The sequence below is a fragment of the Aquarana catesbeiana genome, linkage group LG13 (genome assembly GCF_042186555.1).
Source record: "Aquarana catesbeiana isolate 2022-GZ linkage group LG13, ASM4218655v1, whole genome shotgun sequence".
NCBI lineage: Eukaryota > Metazoa > Chordata > Amphibia > Anura > Ranidae > Aquarana > Aquarana catesbeiana.
In genome coordinates this window covers 86,353,762-86,373,530 of record NC_133336.1, presented here as the reverse complement: position 1 = coordinate 86,373,530, position 19,769 = coordinate 86,353,762, and the positions used below count along the sequence as shown (strand labels likewise).

At 40.0% G+C, this 19,769-nt stretch overlaps 1 protein-coding gene and 1 pseudogene across 11 annotated transcripts in view; one reads left to right on the top strand and one right to left on the bottom strand.

The window, feature by feature from the left end:
* Window positions 1–19,769, top strand: part of SMOC1 (SPARC related modular calcium binding 1) — a 296,270-nt gene that overhangs the window by 232,023 nt on the left and 44,478 nt on the right. For all 11 annotated transcript variants that reach the window (XM_073609800.1, XM_073609810.1, XM_073609807.1 and 8 more), the window contains one exon: window positions 8,108–8,188. In XM_073609800.1, coding sequence (XP_073465901.1) covers window positions 8,108–8,188 — 81 coding nt within the window. The remainder of the gene's footprint in view (window positions 1–8,107; window positions 8,189–19,769) is intronic.
* LOC141120742 (U2 spliceosomal RNA) lies at window positions 2,501–2,652 on the bottom strand (annotated as a pseudogene).

Genomic DNA, 19,769 nt, shown 5'->3' with positions numbered 1-19,769 from the left:
GGTTAAGGGCCCCTAGTTGAAAGGCTTTTTTCCAAAACAAAGCGTATCTCATTTCCAGACAGGGCTCTGATATTTGATTATATACTGGTATGATATTGCTTGGGACCAATGGTCCTTCACCCCTATGTTATTATTGAATGTTACAAATTTGCGGAGAGGAACTTCTTCTGTACTTGTTCGTATTTTTGCACATATTTTTGGGTATGAAACAGTTTACTTTTTCTTGTGATTTCTATAAAAATATATATAAAATTCAAATGAAAGAAAAGAAATTATAAATAAAAGATGACCATTATAAGTATCCCTTTTAGTGTTAAATGGTTAGTCCCAACCCCTGTAAGGGCCTGTTTACATATCCCACATGCTACAATGATCCAATTTAGTGTGTGGGCTGGTGTCTGCTTTGCCGGACAGAGAGGGGCGATGCACTGTTTCAGCACATGACACTGTTTGCAATTTTTTAAAAATCTGTTCAAAGGTAATCTGCATTTAAGTCTCCGGACTGCGGTGACCTGGATTGTTCTGTGCAGAAAATGCAGGTCACCATATAGTGTGAACAAGCAAGAACTGAAAATTTTGCTGGACAACTTGGTCTGTTAAAGTGATTGTAAAGGTTCTTCTTTTTTTTCTTTTTAAGTATTCAACATGTTATACTTACCTGCCCTGTGCAATGGTTTTGCACAGAGCAGCCCCAATCCTCCTCTTCTTGGGTCCCCTGCCGGCACTCCTGGCTCCTCCTGCCTTCTGCATGCCCCTATAGCAAAAGCTGCATGTAATGAGGGCATTCGTGCGTGCTTCCCCATTTTTGCTCAGAATTAGCAAATTCATTCTTATGTGTGCTTTTGCTTTATAAAGGTGAGCTTACCTTTATAATACAGGGATTTCCATGTAGTGCCTTTATTAGATTAATGCTACTATTGCATTTCAACCATTTTGCATTGGTGGTATTTGAGTCAGGGAGGTGTGTCCCCTACTGTTTGCACCTGTTGGTGCTGTTGTGTGACACTATGCAGTAGCAAAGCACACTAGCCTACCACAGTGGCTTTTGACAAATGAATGTGTCAACACCTAGGGGATCTATTCATAAAGCAGTGAATGTGACTTTGATCAAACATTCTCTGGTGGAGAATCTTCCAGGTCCATAAGATGTAAATGGCAGTGATCAATTTGCCACCAGTAAATGTTTAGTAAAAGCTGCATTTGCTGCTTTTTAAATAGACCCCTTTGTGTGTTTGCTTCTAGATTAAAAATATTAAAGTGTTACTAAACCCACAACAGTCAAATCAATCTGTATATGCAGTAAAGCATGCTTGTTATACTCCCTGTGGAACATAAGGGGTTAATCCTCTGCATTGTATAAAAAAGGTTGTTTGATCCTGTCTTCTCTGATCCTTCCCTTCTTCCACTGTCCCCAATCCATCTCCAATTAGAACAAAGCAATGGTGGATAAGCTGCACATGCTCAGTTTGGTGTGTATTGCAATATTTCTAGAGAGTTTTTTTTTCTTGGGAGGGTGCATGTGATCAGCACTGTCTAAAAAGAGGGACAGGGGTCCTGCAGCCTCATAGGAAAGTCAGAGTAGAATGAAAACTCCCCCTACAAGCTTTAACCAGATACTGATTTTTTTTTTTTTTAAAGCCCATGGCGTGTGAAACACACTCAAAAACTTCACCCGGTGCCAAAAAAATGTACACACACACACATAAAGAGTGAAACACAAAAACGTGCAACAGGTGTATACAAGCCCTCTAAAATCAGAGAGCCTTGCCCCGATCCCCCGGGGCGTTATGCTCCAGACGGTTACTGGGATACTTTACACTTGGTCCATCTGGCCGGAACCAGATGGACCCCTTTCTCTGGAGGGTCTGCCGAAACAGACCCACCCAAGTACTTGGTAGGGCTCCCCCACAGGGAGACCTCATAAGAGAGGGCAAAGCAAGCCAGAAGGCCATGTCCACCACCTCCCAAGACCTTCAGGGCAGGCCCGAGGACCTACACCCTACCAGTCACACATTCAAAAACATAAAAATGTGACAAACGAAAAAGCTGTGGCATGGCGCAGTGACCATGGTGCCATAAATCAAAGTGACCCTCATTTACAGTGACTTTGCTGCACCCCTGGACTGCCACTCCAGGGGCACATACACCATTGGCTTCTTTCCAACCCTGGCCCACAGCCAGACCTGTACAGCCCCCACCCCTACCAGGAAGGCCTAGATCTCTGAGAGCTTAGGGAGAGCCCTGGACACAAGAGCTCAACCACCACTCCCATCGCTCCTACCTAATTATAATCAGGAAATACTAACCGCCCCACTGATGAGAAAGGGAGGCCAGTGTTCTTTCCCGAAAAACTGACAGGGGCAAGGACCACACCAATCTAGGCCAGAAGGCCAGAGACCCGACCCTTCGGCCAGAGCGGTGCAGCACCCATCCTCTCCAGGAGCACCCTTCAAGCCTGCTCAGATATGACCATCAATGGCCTCTAAGACTTAAGAGCGCCTTAATGTGGCCCCTACTGAAACAGGCCGTCCAGGTACAATTACACCATCAGATTTGCATAGCCCTCCCCTTTGGGAGTAGCACAGCGCCTCCTCTGGCAACTGATAAGAACAGATACTACACTTGATCTTAGCCAAAAGGCCGAGAAGCGTTAACTAGACACTGATAGAAGTCACAAGACTGCTATATACTGCTTATGAGAAAAGGCATTTACTAAAACTGTTGCATTTCCATGTTCTGTGTACTGTGGGAGACCTGATATAGTGAATGCAGTGTCCTGGGTCTAGTAACACTTTAAAGCAAGAAAGAATCGTTCCTGTTTGTGTTTGTGCGAAGTTATTACATTCCTAGGGATATGTTTTATTTGAATTCAAGTCAGTGTCTATTTAGGGTGATCACTTGTAAAAAGAAACATGATGGCTTTATAATGGGACAATAGGTATGGCCAATGAGAAGTCAAGATGTCATGAGCTCTAGAAATTTCTAAAGCTACTGTCTTTTATTTTGCATGCATTTAGGGGTCTTTTAAAAAAAAAAAAATTCCTAAGATTCATAAGATTTGATTAAAAAATGTGTGAATCCTGGGTGAAAGTTGTGTGAATCTTACCTGAAAAATTTAAAAAGAGATCTCAAAAGCCTCGTGCACACGATCAGATTGTTGGCAGGGGGTTGTCTTTTGACAGACTGTTGTCCTAAAATCTGACCATTAGTACGCTCCTTCTGAACAATTGTTGTCCAACATTCAGCCAACCAATGTTAGATGGCAGGCTAGTAAATTTTCGGTGGACAACAGTCTGTTGTCTGATTTTCATATCGTACACAAATCCGTCACACAAAAGTCAAAAGTACAAACACGCATGCTCGGAATCAGTGCTCACCAAACATAAAATTAGCAGAAGGGGCCCAAAGGGTGGCGCTCAAGGGCTGAAATTCCTCGTAGTACGTCACTACGTTTGTGTTTGTTGGCCGACAATTGTGTACCGTTAATATGCAAGACAAGTTCCTGGCACACGCCCTTTGGACAAAAATCAGACTCTCAGTTGGCCAACAATCCGATCGTGTGTACGAGGCTTTAGTGTGCCTGATCACATCATTCACATTTAGGATTATTTTTCACAATCCATGCATAGCAAAAAGAAAATCAAAATGAAAGCCAAACTCTAGCTAAAATGTTTTATGTTGTTTTCAATAGAATAGGAGCGTATTAGAACCTCTCTTTTATTGCCATCTTGCTGTGAAAATGTGAGTTATTTATGAAAGGCAAATCCACTTTGCACTGCAAGTGCACTTGGAAGTGCAGTCACTCTAAATCTTAGGGGTAGATCTGAAATGAGGGGAAGCTCTGCTGATTTTATCATCCAATCATGTGCAAGCTAAAATGTTGTTTTTTATTTTCCTTGCATGTCCCCCTCGGATCTACAGCGACTTTACTTCCAAGTGCACTTTTAGTGCAAAGTCGATTTTCCTTTAGTAAATAACTCCCAATGTGTCACTAGGAATAAAATGAAGGAAAAATCTTTTCAAAAGGAACAATGACAATAACCTAAAAAAACATATTCTAAGTCTTCCATATTCTATATAAAAAGGTCTTGACTGACGTTATGCTTTAGGGGACTTTCCTATTATAAAAAGCAATTATAATCATGCACATATAGTTGTTATTGGCACAATATTCATCCAATTGACACTAAGGGGTTGATTATAAAAGGCAAATAGACAGTGCACTTTTGCAAATGCAGTTGCTTCAAAGTATAGTAACTGAGAGAGAGCTCTGCTGACTTCCATCATCCAATCATGTGTAAGCAAAAATGCTAAATTTTTTATTTTGCTTGGGTATTCTTTGTAAAGTGAAGGTTTACCTCATTTACTAAGCCCTGGAGCAATTTTCTGTTTTTTAAATGTTACAAAAGACACAAATAAATAAGATAATTATTAAAAAAAAATGTTTTATTGTATATTTGATGCCATGAAGTAAATATGCGCATAACTGCTTTGATCTGTACTTGTCAGGCTGATCCTTACAAATTGAGTATGCTGCAAAAGCCACATTATGTACAATTTGCTCACAGCTGTATTTTTGGATTCTGGACAGTCAGCACTCCTCTTTACATGCCCCCCCCCCCCCCCCCAAATGTCATTGCATTTCACCTATGGCACAGGCAATCACTTCACAGTCCAGATTAAGGGGCTGCTGAACTACCCTTAATCTCTTCATTTAGAAAGTTGTGATGAACACCTGTTTCTTGTTTGATTTCTTTTCACCACTTGATGGTTTCCAAAAGTGACAATGACCCAAGGGTCAGCAATTTCCTGTTCACAGCACATGGGCAGGTTCAATCTGCTGCTCAGGAAATCGCCTCCCTCCAGTTCAGGTCATGGGCTGACACATACAATGCACAATACACTCACACAGTTGTGCGGCATGGCAGAATAGAGCTAATGGTGTGCATCTTGTCTGATTGAGGGGCTTTTAGGCTCTGTCTGCTGAGCACATTTTGTTGCTATTCTTTTAGCTATAATGAGAAATTTGTATTGGCTTAGAGGGTGTTTACAAGATAGCTGCAATCCCCCATTTGTCCGACCAAATCCTGTAGTGATAAAAAAGGATATTCATCTCCTGTAATTCCTTTGTAAATAACATTGTGACCTTCATGTGTTTGTAATGGTCAGCTCTCGGACCATAATATATTTATTCACTTGCAGGAACATTGTATTTTATGGTCACCTATCAATTTCAGGGATCACCTGCAGTTAATATCTTGAAATTACAGGGGTGGGTTTTATGTCCTTCCATTTTTATGGCCAGGACTAAAATATATAATTTAAAAAAATATTTTTCTTTAGTCAGGTAAACATGAATGATTGCATTACTAAGACTGCATTCTGACTTTTAGGCTGGGTACACAAATATGTGAATTGGATGTGGGTTGCGCCGCATCTAATTAGCATGACAGGAGAGTGTGACTGGTTCTCAGTGGAGCCGGTTCACACAGCTCCTGGGCGGCTGCGGTCCGCATTTAAAAAGGATCCTGTGCGTCTTTGGTTCCGATTCAGGTGCAAATTCAGGCAAACTCGGACCTGATTCCCATGCTGTGAACCACGGGCCGATGCGTATGTAAACCCAGCCTCAGGCTGCTTTCTCACTACAGTGTCTTGAATCGCGGGCAGATTTGCCACGGATCTGCCTGCGATTTGACATCACAGAGGTGTGAATGACAAAACACTGGACTTGCATTCGAGATGCCATTCATTTGAATGACACTTCAAATCGCGGTGCGGGTCTGCCGGGATTGTTGCACAATAAAACGTGCTGCAATCGTGGCAACCCGCATCGCAGGGCGCATGTCGCCCAAAAATAGTTTAGATTCTTTGTCTTTTTTATTTTCAAAGTGCTGTAGTGTGAATGCAGGCTTAGTCAGGAGCTTTTTCTCTCCCTTACACACATTTTCTAGATTCTCTTTACCTCCTGCTGAATAAAGTCTGTTGTTTACAGAGCTCAATGACTCAAGGTGAAATTTACTCACACAAGTGCATCTCTGTCTGAAGTTTAATAAGAGACATCTTAACTAAAAGAGATAACTACCACTGTGATTTTTCTTTAGATAGCCCACAGTACACCAGAGAATCTATGTAGTATTTTATCATTAGGGTTGTTCATTTGATTTTGGACTAAAAAAAATGTTAGTTTGTATGACATATTGACATGTAATAAATATTGGTGTGTAATCAAATCATGGGCATTCTTTGTTAAAGCTGAACTCCAGGATAAGCTAACATTATCTAAATACAAGTGGCATGTGAATTGAATCTTGGTGGGCTTTGTGTATTTTTTTCAGATCTGTGCAGCAATTCAGCATGAAACTTTGTCTCTGTTCAGGGGCTTTCTGCAATAAAGACTGGTCACTGCTGCCCTTTACCTTCGTGCAAAGGTGACTAGCCTTGTGTCTGGCCCACCCCCTGTACTTTTCTGCAAGCAACTTGTATTTGGTGGGCCTGATGGGTCCCTCCCACAACTCTACTTTCTGCACAAATTATGTGCAGCACTCTGATGATGCCACTGCCACGTTTACAATGTAATATCTGGATTTAATTAGCATTTAGATAAGTCACAAACAAATGAACTTCCAGTTTTACTAGAAGATTTGTGGGTAAAATACTTTTAATGGCTTTTTTGGATGCATGTATGGGAACAAACATAGCTCTATTTCATTTGCAGGGACTGTGGAACCAAATCTTTTTGTCCCTCTTTCTTCCTTAGTTTTCTTTTTTGAAGTCTATTGTATGGACTTTTATAACAAATGAACTATTTAATCTACCAAATCTGTTATACACTACACTCTTCACCCTGTATTAAATAATAATAAGTTGTAAAAAAACAATTTGTGGATTTAAGCAATCATTGTTGTGTATTCATTCTTTGTGGATTTTCTAACTAAGTGGCATGTCCTTTGCCTACATACTTTGTGCTAAAAGTTGCCCCTGGTTATCGTCATAGTAAAGTTGGGAAGTAGGGGATTGGTAACCCGGGCAATACAAACATATGTTAAACTGTATCTCTGGCCAAACCCTTTGTGGGACTAGAGAATGATAAGAACCTCTGTCATGATTTTATTGCTGTCTGAGTCCCCATTGGTTAGATTTATTCTCTTTTTTTGTGCAGGTGACTATTGTTTTTGAGAAAAAATTCTTAAGAATTCCAAAAATGTACAGTCTTGTGAAAAGGTGAAGGAGACTCCTCTAATGTTGATGAAGCTACTTGTCTAAGAGAGATTTTCTCTTGGGCCCCTTTCATATGGACAAGTTGGTGCGACAAAACCAGGCAGCTAAGGCCTGTTTTTAATGTTCCTCAGACGTTTGGCAAAACCTGGCAATGCCTGCTAGATGGCCCATCTTCATTGTCGTGATGCAGAAAAAAAAAGTAGGGTATGATGTGTTCAGCAGGAAATGCCTCCTGCTAACACGCCCTGTAAAAGTGAATAGGGCAATGCTTCAACTGCTTCTAATGGATGTGGTTGCAGTGCAGTAAAAAAGAATTTCAGTGTAATGTCTCTCTTCAAGTAGGTGTGGGGGACATACTAACCAGAGGCCAGCTGCAGCTGACAAATGGATCCACCATGGATTACGAGTCGGTACCATTGTCCATGTGAAAGGGACCATACTCTCTTTTGTGACAACGGCACAAGAGTTAAAGAAAAATTGTCCCCGTTGACACAGATAGTAAACAAATAAAAAAAGACTTCACATGAGTTTAACAGTTTCAATCATGCCTCCCATTTCCCTTCTTTGCCCAAGGCTATACATAAAAAGTTCCTCTTGACTTGTTCTACCCTATCAATATCTTTATGTAATTGGGTCTCCAGGACAGGACACAGTATTCTCAATGAGGTCTAACTAAATATTTATTTAGTTAAATCATTACACTTTTATAGTGTAGGAATGATTCCTTTGGCATGGCTGAATAACACATATTAGAAATTATTAAACGTAGGTTTGTTTATGATGTTATAATAATAAATTGAAGTGTGAGTATGTGGTGATGTTTTGGTTATAGATAGTGAAATAAAATGTGATATGTATAATATATATCATTTATATTCTTGCCTTGTAGATATCACTGCACCAACATTGTGGATCAAGCACCTGGTTATCAAGGATGCCAAGCTGAATGGCTCTAGCATGAGGCAGTCAGGTACGTATTCTTTATGATGGAAAATGTTTTTTGCTGTTTTCTGTTATATATTTGAATAAAAAGTTTTTTTAATCTTTCCCTACTCTATCCAAAGCGTAAAAGAAAAAAAAACTTGGCTACACATACAGTTTATGTATGCGTCTAATTAAAATGTACAGTGCCTTGCAAAAGTATTCCCCCCCCCCCCCGGCATGTTTTGTGTTTTGTTGCCTTACAACCTGGAATTAACATGGATTGTTTGGCGATTTGCATCATTTAATTTACAGATCATGCCCACGACTTTGAAGATGTTTTTTTTTATTGTGAAGCAAACAAATAGGACAAAATAACAGAAAAAGTCAATGTGCATAACTATTCACCCCCCCTAAAGTCAATACTTTGTAGAGCCACCTTTTGCGACTATCACACATCCAAGTCGCTTTGGATCAGTCTGTATGAGCTTGCTACATCTTACCACTGGGATTTTTGCCCATTCCTCCTTGCAAAACTGCTCCAGCTCCTTCAAGTTGGATGGTTTGCGCTTGTGAACAGCAATCTTAAAGTCTGACCACATATTTTCTATTGGATTGAGGTCTGGGCTTTGACTAGGCCATTCCAACACATTTACATGTTTCCCCTTAAATCACTCAAGTGTTGCTTTAGCAGTGTGTTTGGGGTCATTGTCCTGCTGGAAGGTGAACCTCCGTCCTAGCCTCAAATCACACACAGGTACAGGTTTTGCTCAAGAATATCCCTGTATTTAGCACCATCCATCTTTCCCTCAACTCTGACCAGTTTCCCAGTCCCGACTGCTGAAAAACATCCCCACAGCATGATGCTGCCACCACCATGTTTCACTGTGGGGATGGTGTTCTTTGGGGGATGCGATGTGTTGGGTTTGCGCCAGACATAGTGTTTTCTTTGATAGCCAAAAAGTTCTATTTTAGTCTCATCAGACCAGAGCACCTTCCTCCATACATTTTGAGAGTCTCCCACATGCCTGTTCACAAACTCAAAACGTGCCATTTTGTTTTTTGCTGAAAGTAATGGCTTTCTTCTGGCCACTCTGCCATAAAGCCCAACTCTATGGAGCGTACGGCTTATTGTCGCCCTATGTACAAATACTCCAGCCTCTGCTGTGGAACTCTGCAGCTCCTCCAGGGTTACCTTAGGTCTCTGTGCTGCCTCTCTGATTAATGCCCTCCTTGCCTGGTCTGTGAGTTTTGGTGTGCGGCCGTCTCTTGGCAGGTTTGCTGTTGTGCCATGTTCTTTCCAATTGGTTATGATAGATTTGATGGTGCTCTTGGGGGTCATCAAAGATTTGGATATTTTTTTATAACCTAACCCTGACTTGTACTTCTCAACAACATTGTCCCTTACTTGTTTGGAGAGTTTCTTGGTCTTCATGGCAGTGTTTGGTTAGTGGTGCCTCTTGCTTAGGTGTTGCAGCCTCTGGGGCCTTTCAAAAAGGTGTGTATATGTAATGACAGATCATGTGACACTTAGATTGCACACAGGTGGACATCATTTCACTAATTATGTGACTTCTGAAGGTAATAGGTAGCACCAGAGCTTATGGGCTTCATAACAAAGGGGGTAAATACATACGCACATGCCAATTATCAGTTTTTTATTTCTGAAAAATAGTTTTATGTATATATTTTTGTAATTTTACTTCACCAACTTAGACTATTGTGTTTTGAACCATCACATATAATTCAGATTAAAAAAAACATTGAACTAAAGGCTGTAATGCAACAAAATAGGTAAAAAGCCAGGGGGTGGGGGGGGGGGGGTGGGAGGGTGAATACTTTTGCAAGGCACTGTATGTAAACCCATAATCTATTATTTAGTATGTTTGGTATCATGTCTCACTATATACAGCTTTTTTAAGCAAATCATTATTTATACATTTATTGCAAAGTTTCTTGCAAAGATCCTGCCAGTAATATTACTTCCTGTAGCATGCTGTAGTTACTGCCTTGAAACTGTCAGCCTGTTTTGTATCAGCCTTCAGTTGCCCTTTGGGATGCTTATCACGTCTAGCAGAGAGGCAGTCCAACGGTCAACTGAGGGAGGCCACATGGCAGGGTGACAACATTGCTGCTATTCACAAGACAGTGGCTTTGTGTTGTCAGCCTGCAACATGAAGTGCAGTTACTAGCAGGTTCTGCAGGTGTAAAAGTTTGCAACAGATTCACAAAAAAAGGCTTAAGAATTGTGTTTACTGTGAGGCACGGTGCCAAACATACTACAAAATAATTTAGGATTTACATACACTTTAAAATGTATCCATATACTGTATGTGGGACTTTCTTTATCTTTTTTATTTTCCTAGATGATAAAGTTTATGTTTCCATTAATATCAACAGATTACTACTTGAATGAAGTGCAGTTTGACAAACATGCAGAAAGTACACCCATTCCAGGTCCTAATTGAAACTGACAGTCGCAAAACCATAAATAAAATTGCGGCAGTAGCCAGATAATCCATTTCATGAAAACTTGCAAAGTACACAAGATGGTGGGTGGGAGGATACAGGCCAATAATCTTCTTGTAGCCATTGGTGCTGAAAGCCGCATGTGGCTGTAAAAATAAATGACAGCGTCTTGGCAGGGATTGATGGACAACTGGGAAAGAATTTCATTTTTCTCCCCTTCTACCTGAATGAGAGAGAGACTAAGAAAACAGATGACTTAAGTAGTGTCAGTGATCCCAAGAGAAGCATTTGGGGAATAAATTTAGCTGAGTAGAGCAGAACTAGCTAATAAAAGTCTTTTGTAAGCTTTTTTTTGCATATTCGCTTAAACATATACTGAAAACATAATATAAATATATATTAGAAAACGGAAGCTAAAAATTTAAATATATGTGCAGATCAAATCAGCAAGTAATATTTACATACTCTGGTACAGTTTACAGTTTCAATGGGGGGTAATCAGCACTCCCAGACTGGAACAAGTGAGATTAAAATACCATCTTTAATAAATATTTCATAAAAGCAGGGATGGCAAAATGGTGACATTTTGTGTATTTTGGGCAGAGTGCTCAAGTAACCATTAATACTGGAAGGTTGCTTAAATAATTGGCCTTTCTAAGTTGTTGCCAACAATGCTTTAAAAATATTGAATTTATTTTAAAAAAATATCCAGCCTTTTGTAACAATCTCACTGTAGCTTAGTTGATCAGTTTGATCATACTGTTCTTTCAAGACAGTATTTGGCTTGCGGCTTGCTATAGGGCCACTTATAAGGGGCGAGGATCCAGGAGCGCCAACAAGGTACCCCAGTAAAAGAGAATTGGGGCAGCTCTGTGCAAAACTATTACACAGAGCAGATAAGTTTAACAAAACAAAATGTCATACATTGCAGTTTATTAGTCCTTAGATATTGTATCTGTATTCATTTTCTTTTTTAGTCTAAAAACATTTTTAGCACGTACACAAAATACCTGTTGAACTTGCCAGAAATTTTGTGCCCCTTTTACTTTTTGTGAGCTAAAAAAATGCTATTTTATTGTGTAAACTATTAATTCCATCATTTCCCATGTAATAAATACACACAAAGGCATGCACGTAAGAAGTCCTGTCTGTGTGGCAACCATGGCTCCCTCCAAATATACAGTGATCGGTGACTATAGCCACCCAGGGACAGTGTGTGTTATTCCCAAGATTACCAAGTAAAAATAAATCCTGAAAAAGAAAATGAATACAGGCATCCCATCTAAGGACTAGTACGCTGCGATATAATACATGTTTGTTTTGGGTTTAGATATAAGGCAAATAATGATGGAAATGCACCACCAAAAAAAAAAAAAACTACAGCAATGCAGTGCTAAATTGTGACAGTCTAAATCAGTGGGCTGCAAACTGTGGCTTGAGTGTCGAATGCGGCCCTTTGCTTGCATTTGTCCGGCCCTTGGGGTACTATTCTTCCCACTGATACAAGGCACTATTCCTCCCAGTGACATTAATGATGGGGCAGTATTCCTCCCAGTGATACCAATAATGGGACAGTATTTCTCCCAATGACACCAAGGATGGGGCTCTATTTCTCCTCTCACTGACCAACATATCTGGGAACTTGTTTGCTTCCACCAACACCAGAATATTTTCTACTTCCACTGGCCACAGTCTGGCCCCCCTCAAGTCTGAAGCATAGTTAACGTGCCCTTTGGTTGGAAGGTTTGGGGACACCTGTTCCAAATAATAGCAGATTACACAGCATCTGCAATTCATACCAACAGATTATAAGGACTGATTGTATCTACTGAAGAGAAGATAATAAAGTTATAAACATTGTTTTGACTTTAGTCCTTGGCTTGCTGGGCAAGCACAGGTATTAGTATGGTGCAAAAGCAAAGCGATTTTTGGTTCATTAGTAAAATCTGATAACTGCAATAGCAACAGATGCATAGACATCCGTAAAATTAAGTATGAATCGAGACCTTACAAAACTGCTATAATGCTTTGCAAATTTGTATTGGGGCTGTCTATTCTTAACTAATTTGCTGAGCTCTTGTATTTAGTTACTCTTGTATTAGCCAAGTTTTACACATACACAGTAAGGGTAATGTTAATTTCTATATGAAATTAAAAAAATTAGTGAATTGCATTTTATAACTTCAGATTTTTCTAAGTGGGAGCTGTGTGAAAAAATTCATCATGCTGTCGGCTTTGACTTCATTGTGCTTATACAGTATATCAGGCGCCTGCATATCTTGTTAAAGTGGGCCTAGACTCAGGCCAAATTTCATACAATGGACACCAAGCCAGTTATAAATGGTATAGCATTTACAGTAGATACTTTTTATTTTACCTAGGCCCGCTTTGTCATCCATTCTACAGCTCTCTGAACCTGCATGTCTTCCACCATAATAGCGGAGACACGGGCTATTACTGGGCAGCGCTTGATCCCGATTAGACAGCCAAACTTTAATGCGCATGGTAAGAGAAGAACAGAGGGATGCCAGACTAAGTGCAGCATTAAAAGTATTGATTTTAGTAGGGTAACAGAAGGAGAAACTCACATATAGATGGATAAGTCGGGCGGCACAGTGGTGTAGTGGGTAGCACTTTCACCTAGCAGTAAGAAGGGTCGCTGGTTCGAATCCCAACCACGACACTACCTGCCTGGAGTTTGCATGTTCTCCCTGTTTCCCTCGGGTACTTCGGTTTCCTCCCACACTCCAAATAAATGCTGGTAGGTTAATTGGATCCTGTCTAAATTGTCCCTAGTATGTATGAATGTGAGTTAGGGACCTTAGATTGTAAGCTCTTTGAGGGCAGGGACCGATGTGAATGTACAATGCATATGTAAAGCGCTGCGTAAATTGACGGCGCTATATAAGTACCTGAAATAAATAAAATAAGTCAGGCACCTATACAATGGATGCGGTCAGTCTCTGGACCCTCCTGGATCATCCCGGTGGATTGGTGGCATCAGGCAGTGGTTGGATAGATGGATGACTGAAGGAAGCGGATCACCACCTTAACCAGCATGGAACTGAAGATGGCCCCAGGACAGACGTGACGCCACCATGGAGGCCGCGCTGACGCAAAAGTGGGTGGTAATACATTTAGAAACTTCTGCTTCTTCATCAGACCTGTGACCGCAACCATCTATATGTGAGTTGCCCCTTGTCTTACCCTTAATAAAATTGGTATTTTTAATGCTGCACTTAGTCTGGCACCCCTCTGTTCTTCTCTTTTGCATTATAGAGTTGCCTGCTTCACTCTAAGGGTGCTGCCACTGGTGCTGCTAGTTATCATGTGCTCTATGGACTTTTAAAAATGAACATATTACTTACATGATTTTTTTTTACTTAGATTATGCTTGCATACTACATCCCTCTAGCGCCACTATAAACTTGTTTTATTATAATGCGCATGGTAAGACTTTGCATAACCCTTACTCATAAAAGGAGGCCCACGGAGGAGGCTGTAGGGGGTCATTGTGTCATCCAGCCATAAGGGGCCCATATGTAGCTGACCACCATGATTCTGCCATTGGGCGATAATTGAGATGGTCGTGTTTAATCAGACCCACCTGAATATAATCTGATTTCATGTATAAATTTAAGTCTTAAGCACATCTAACAGATTGCTGTGAGCATTAAGTCATTTCTCATCATGTAGTAATCCCCGAGTTATACCATTACAAAAAACTCAGTCACACAAGCATTTGTCTTAACAGAAAGGTCTGCTGTGAGTAATACAGTGCTAACAGAGTTTATCTGTGCTGAATGGACTTCATGGCTCTATAGAGGATTAAGCACACAGTGTGTTATATATATATTTATATACACATCTGTAAAACCTGAGTTGCAAAGCATTTGTTTAAAGGCTCATGAGAACATTTTGAAACTATAACTCATACACTTGTGTTTATAAGCCATCCAAGATTTTAACCTAAACCTTTTAAATACTGAGTCTCAGAAGCTTCCCTTCAGCTCTACAAGGGTTATGTTCTCCGGCTTCCAGACACTAAAACGCCACATTTTAATAACGCTTTCAACTACTATTTATGAATGCCATGGAAAGTTTTTGCAATGCTGTAATAATATATTGCAATGTGTGCCGTGATACCTTAGCAGTGGCATAGGTCACATCTGTGAGGGTCACTTGTAAACACCCGACTCACAGTGAAGTGAAGGAGAAAAAAAATAAGCTTATTTATTTATAGCTTTTTTCAGCCTGTCAGTCTGTCTCTTGACTGTCTTGCGGCCGGTTGCCAGGTAAAAACTGAGCGCTCATATAAACTGTTCATACAGCAAGAAATGACCTAATCTATTACATGTGTTTGCTCAGATTTTTTTTTTTTTTCAGTGCGTGCTGTAATGTTAACATTTCTAACTTGTTCTGTTCACTGCATTGGAAGTAAAGAGGACCTGTCAATTGAATCATAATTCTTTAACAGATTACACTTGTAGCAACAAAAATTAGTAGTCTTTGGTGGTGGGGGGGGGGCGGGGGACAACTCCGGTAGAGCTCTGTGTCGGCCATTGGATCATTAGCTGGAACTACAGATGCTTATTTGTTTGTTATATTAATTTTTATTGCATCAGTGTACTTCATTCAGAATCATTCAGACCAGTGTCTGCAGCCAAAGGAGCCTTATAGTCTATGGTTTTTACTACAGTCATACAGACAAACATAAATACATCAAGGGTTAATTTGGTCAGCAGCTAATTCACACAACGGTTGTAAAAATACACATACCAGTATGCTGTGTTTGTAAATTCCACCAATGACCATAAATCAATAGGACCAGGCTTATATCAGAAATTGATGGTATTTTATATTAAATTGGATCTTCAGGCAAAACTTTGTTCTAGCTTTTGACAGAATGTGGAGAGCTTAGAAGCTGTCACCATATTTCCTATCCCAAAGAAGCCGCAGAAAGTGAAAGTAAGTGTGCCAGAAAAGTACAGAATGCCAAGCTTTGCCAAATGTTACCAGAACAGATGTCTCAATTTGAAAATTTCCCCTCACCCACTATTTGAGCAACTACTCCAAACTTGTATTTTTCCTGTCTCTTTCTGTTCTTGGTAAATTCCAAGCTGGAATGGGTTTTAACCTTCCCTTGCCTTACCCAAAACCATCCCAAAAAAAAAAATAGAATCCTCACTTCCAATGTAGCATAATAATACTGAGATTACCAGACTAGAGATTTTTCTGATGTGAGCCTTCTCTTCTGTAGGCATTGGATTCTCTGGAGTAGCTACTTTAAAAAGCACACTATTATCATCAAACTTCTTAACCGTCCTGAAATATTTTATCTTTGGCACTCAATGCATCTAGAATGCTTTACAATTTGAACCTAAACTCACACAAAGCATACTCTAAGGATTAAATGTAAAAATGTGTTTTTCTTTATTGGTAAACCTTAAAGTAGTATTTTTTTGGTTAACACACTGAGCACATTAAAATAAATATTCTCCAGTAAACTACCTGTTAAAATTATTACCCAAGAACTTGCAGTTTACAACTTTCCCAATGCTGCTGGTTCCCTGAACTTCTGGCCTTTACAGGAAAGAGTTAACAGTGGAACGTGTAGTCTCCAGGCAGTCTGTTAGCTTGTAGAAGGGAGGGATAGGAGCAGGGAAGATACTAGTCTAGGGGTTGCCTTGATCTTAGTCTATGGGGCTGTGTAGAGAGACACAACCCCAGTCCCTGCATGCAGGGGAGCTCCATAGGATGGTGCAAGTGAGGAAGTCCCGGCAAGGCAAGTGAGAAAAGAAAACTGGGACTGTGGTCATGGTGCCAGTTTAAACTGGAACACAGGCAAGGATTAAAAGATAAAGAAGCTCTATACTCAGCCTTTCAAAAACATTACAGTGCCTTTACGCTCTTCTGGATTGGGATGTGGAGAGAGGAGCATCCCAAACACACTATCGTTGCTTTCAAGGAGGTTCACAGTAATATTGCCTAAACATGCTTTTATATTTAAGAAACAGCAGTAAAGTTCTAATTTCACGGTCTCTTGGTCAGAATTTGTTCTTTGAGACAACATGTACCTTTTGTTTATTGTGTTTGTGAGTGTCCAGTTAGTTATTCAGAGACTCATAAACCATGTTGATGTTCACTTGGATATAGTTAGAAAAGAAAACTAGAATCATTGTCTATAAATGGTGATTTATTGTGAGTAGACGGAGTATGTGAGTTGACTCAGAGGTTACCAGCTCCAACAGTCAACTAAGTCAGACACTTGTTTTGGGTAATTTAACTTTATTGTTCCTTCAGATTGTAAACTTTAGAGAGACATGACACTAATTACTAGTGGATATTTTCAAATCGAGCCCCTGGTTCTTTATATAATGGAACCGATTCATGAAAACTCTAGAACACAAAAATAGGGTTTTTACCCAGGGCAGCCAATCAGAAATCTTGTTAATGAATGCATACGAAGAAAGGTGAAATCAGATTGGATGCCATTGGCATAATTCCAACTTTTTTTTCCAAAGTTCATGAATAGGCTCCATAATGTAGAACTTCTGTGAAAACCACTGCATCCTAAGGGATACATTTTTAACTATTTTCAGGATAAAAAAGAACCTGCGAGGGTATTAGATGCTTATAGAGAGTGTACCAACATCCCTTACAAGAATTTCAACACCAATATAACAACATGGAGCTTTTTGGATACCAGCACACAATACTCAGTTCATAAAAAATTATACATTTATTATATCAGTCATAAAATAATTTTTAAAAACATTATTAAAGCAGGCACACCAGTGTTACACACATAACCAAAAATATTATAGCCCCCCACCTACTGTACCTCTTTATCCCTCCTACATAATATCATATACTTCAGAGTTCTACAAAAGCGTCCAAAGATTCTCCAAATGCTCAGTGGGGGGGGGGGGGGGGGGGGGATTATTCTTGAAGCATTTCATGGACTATGGAGATGTACAATACAGTTGTCCCTGGTGGATCAGTGTTGACTCAAGAAATAACTGTGGTGGCCACAAAATCATCAAAATCTAACAGGTAGTGATAATTAGTGCAACCATTGCAGGTGATTCAATTGTACGTGGTTATAAATGTATTTTTTATAATATATTCAGTATCATGTCCCAAAGTTTCCATTAGCAGGGTAACTGTAATTCGCATATTAGCAGGTTACTTCATTGTTACACCATACTGTATGCATTATCTCCACAATCTTTGTCAAAGATTATTATGTTGTGTCAGGTGAAAAAGGAAGATGAGATGACTGGGCACTGCCCTCCCACGATGAAGTATTGTGTGCTGGTACCTAAAAAAGTCCCACCTTGTTATATTGGCATGGCTATTTCTAACTAAAAATGATCTTTCCCAAGTATTTTTTACAATCAAATGTTTGAATTGGTTGTATATCTAACAGTTGACTTTGCCTGGACTTTTGCAAGGGCTAGCCTATAGTAATATTTTGCGCATTATATTTGGTGCACACATTGGACAGTGGCTGTCCAGAACAATGGTAGTCATAAATAAGACCAGCTTGGCTGAAATGTGTTGACATTTGTGTCTGGCATTTGTTACCCACTTAATGCAGACTAGACAACGGAGTGACGACTTTTCTTTTGCTTATGCGAATCATGTGGATGAGGAGTCAGCTGCCTCTCCCAGAGCACCAGTGATAAAGCTGCATTATAATACTGGGAGGGAGTAGCACCTACGTTCATGTATTTGAACAACAATGGTAGTCCCTGTCTTTACTACAGCACATAGCACATGCGCAAGACAAGCTTCCCCTGTTCTCTATGACTGGTCCCTGTCCTCAGCTGCGCACAAGAGGTGCAAACCTTTTTGTTTAATTTATGGGTAGAGAGGCTTGGGCAGGTCCATATAGCAAATCCATATTTGGTCCACTACCCTTACTCCTTGTTTAGACTCCATGCTTAACCATTATCTTCTCGTGTATTCTATTTTGTATTATATGTGCAGCTGCCTCTCCCAGTAAGCATACTGCTACTTAAGAAGGCCATAGACGAGCCAAAAACCAAACAAAAATTCTTGGTCATTCGTTTTTCGCATCATTAGTGTGCCAGCTGCAACACATGATTTTTGTGTCGTGATCAAAAGAGCCTACACATGAAAAAAAAACAAATGATGGCACAATTGTGTGTGCCATTTTCATTTTTTTTATCAATGGAATGTTCAGTTTTCGATTTGTCTATGATCTGCCTTAGTATTGAAAAAGCTAATACAGCTGCCATAATGCCTTAACCTCCCTGGCGGTTTTCCCGAGTGTGGCTCGGGGTTAAATTTCAGCACCATTAGCGGTAACCCCGAGCCACACTTGGGATTGCTTTGCAGGATCCTGGTGCAGTGTACTTACCTTGCCCCCAGGATCCTGCGATGTCCCCCCGCTGTGTCCGTGGGCTCTGTCCTCAGCCCGATGCCTCTCTGTGCCGGGCTCCGTTCTCTGCGAGCATCGTGACGCACGGGGGCGGAGCCTGGTGTCAAATTCAAAAAATTTAAAAAACTTAATACATACAGTACACTGTAATCTTACAGATTACATTACTGTATGAAATCATTTCACATCCATTTTGTACCTAGTGCTTTGTCCAATGCTCTGCATGCAGTTTTATATGATATATACTGTTCTTTCTGCCTGGAAACTGGAGATTGTCCATAGCAACCAAAAAGTGTCCCTTTACGTCAAAAGTGGTTTTAGACCAGCTAGAAAACAGCGATAGTAAATTAGAACACTTGAAGATTTGAGCGATAGTGAATCGTGGGGAAATTCATTTTATTATTATTATATTATTATTTTTTATAATTATTTATATTTATTTATATTATATTTCCCTAGGCACATGTGAATGATGATGTCCTTAATTACATTGCACAGCTTTTGCCATGTACATTTTTCGAAGAATATAAGAATAGACTATTCATTTGTACAAAAACTGGTGTCCCGAAGGGTTCTGCTCTCTGGGTACCCATACTATAATAATACCCCTTTCCCCAAAAGTTCTGGGCATCCCTGATGATATTTTAAGATAATAGAAATTTTGGAATTCCCAGCAATTCTTTTCACAGTGAAATAATGTGCCACCCAAACCCCTGTCCTCCCTTTAACCCAGGCTCCTGCAGTCTTCTAC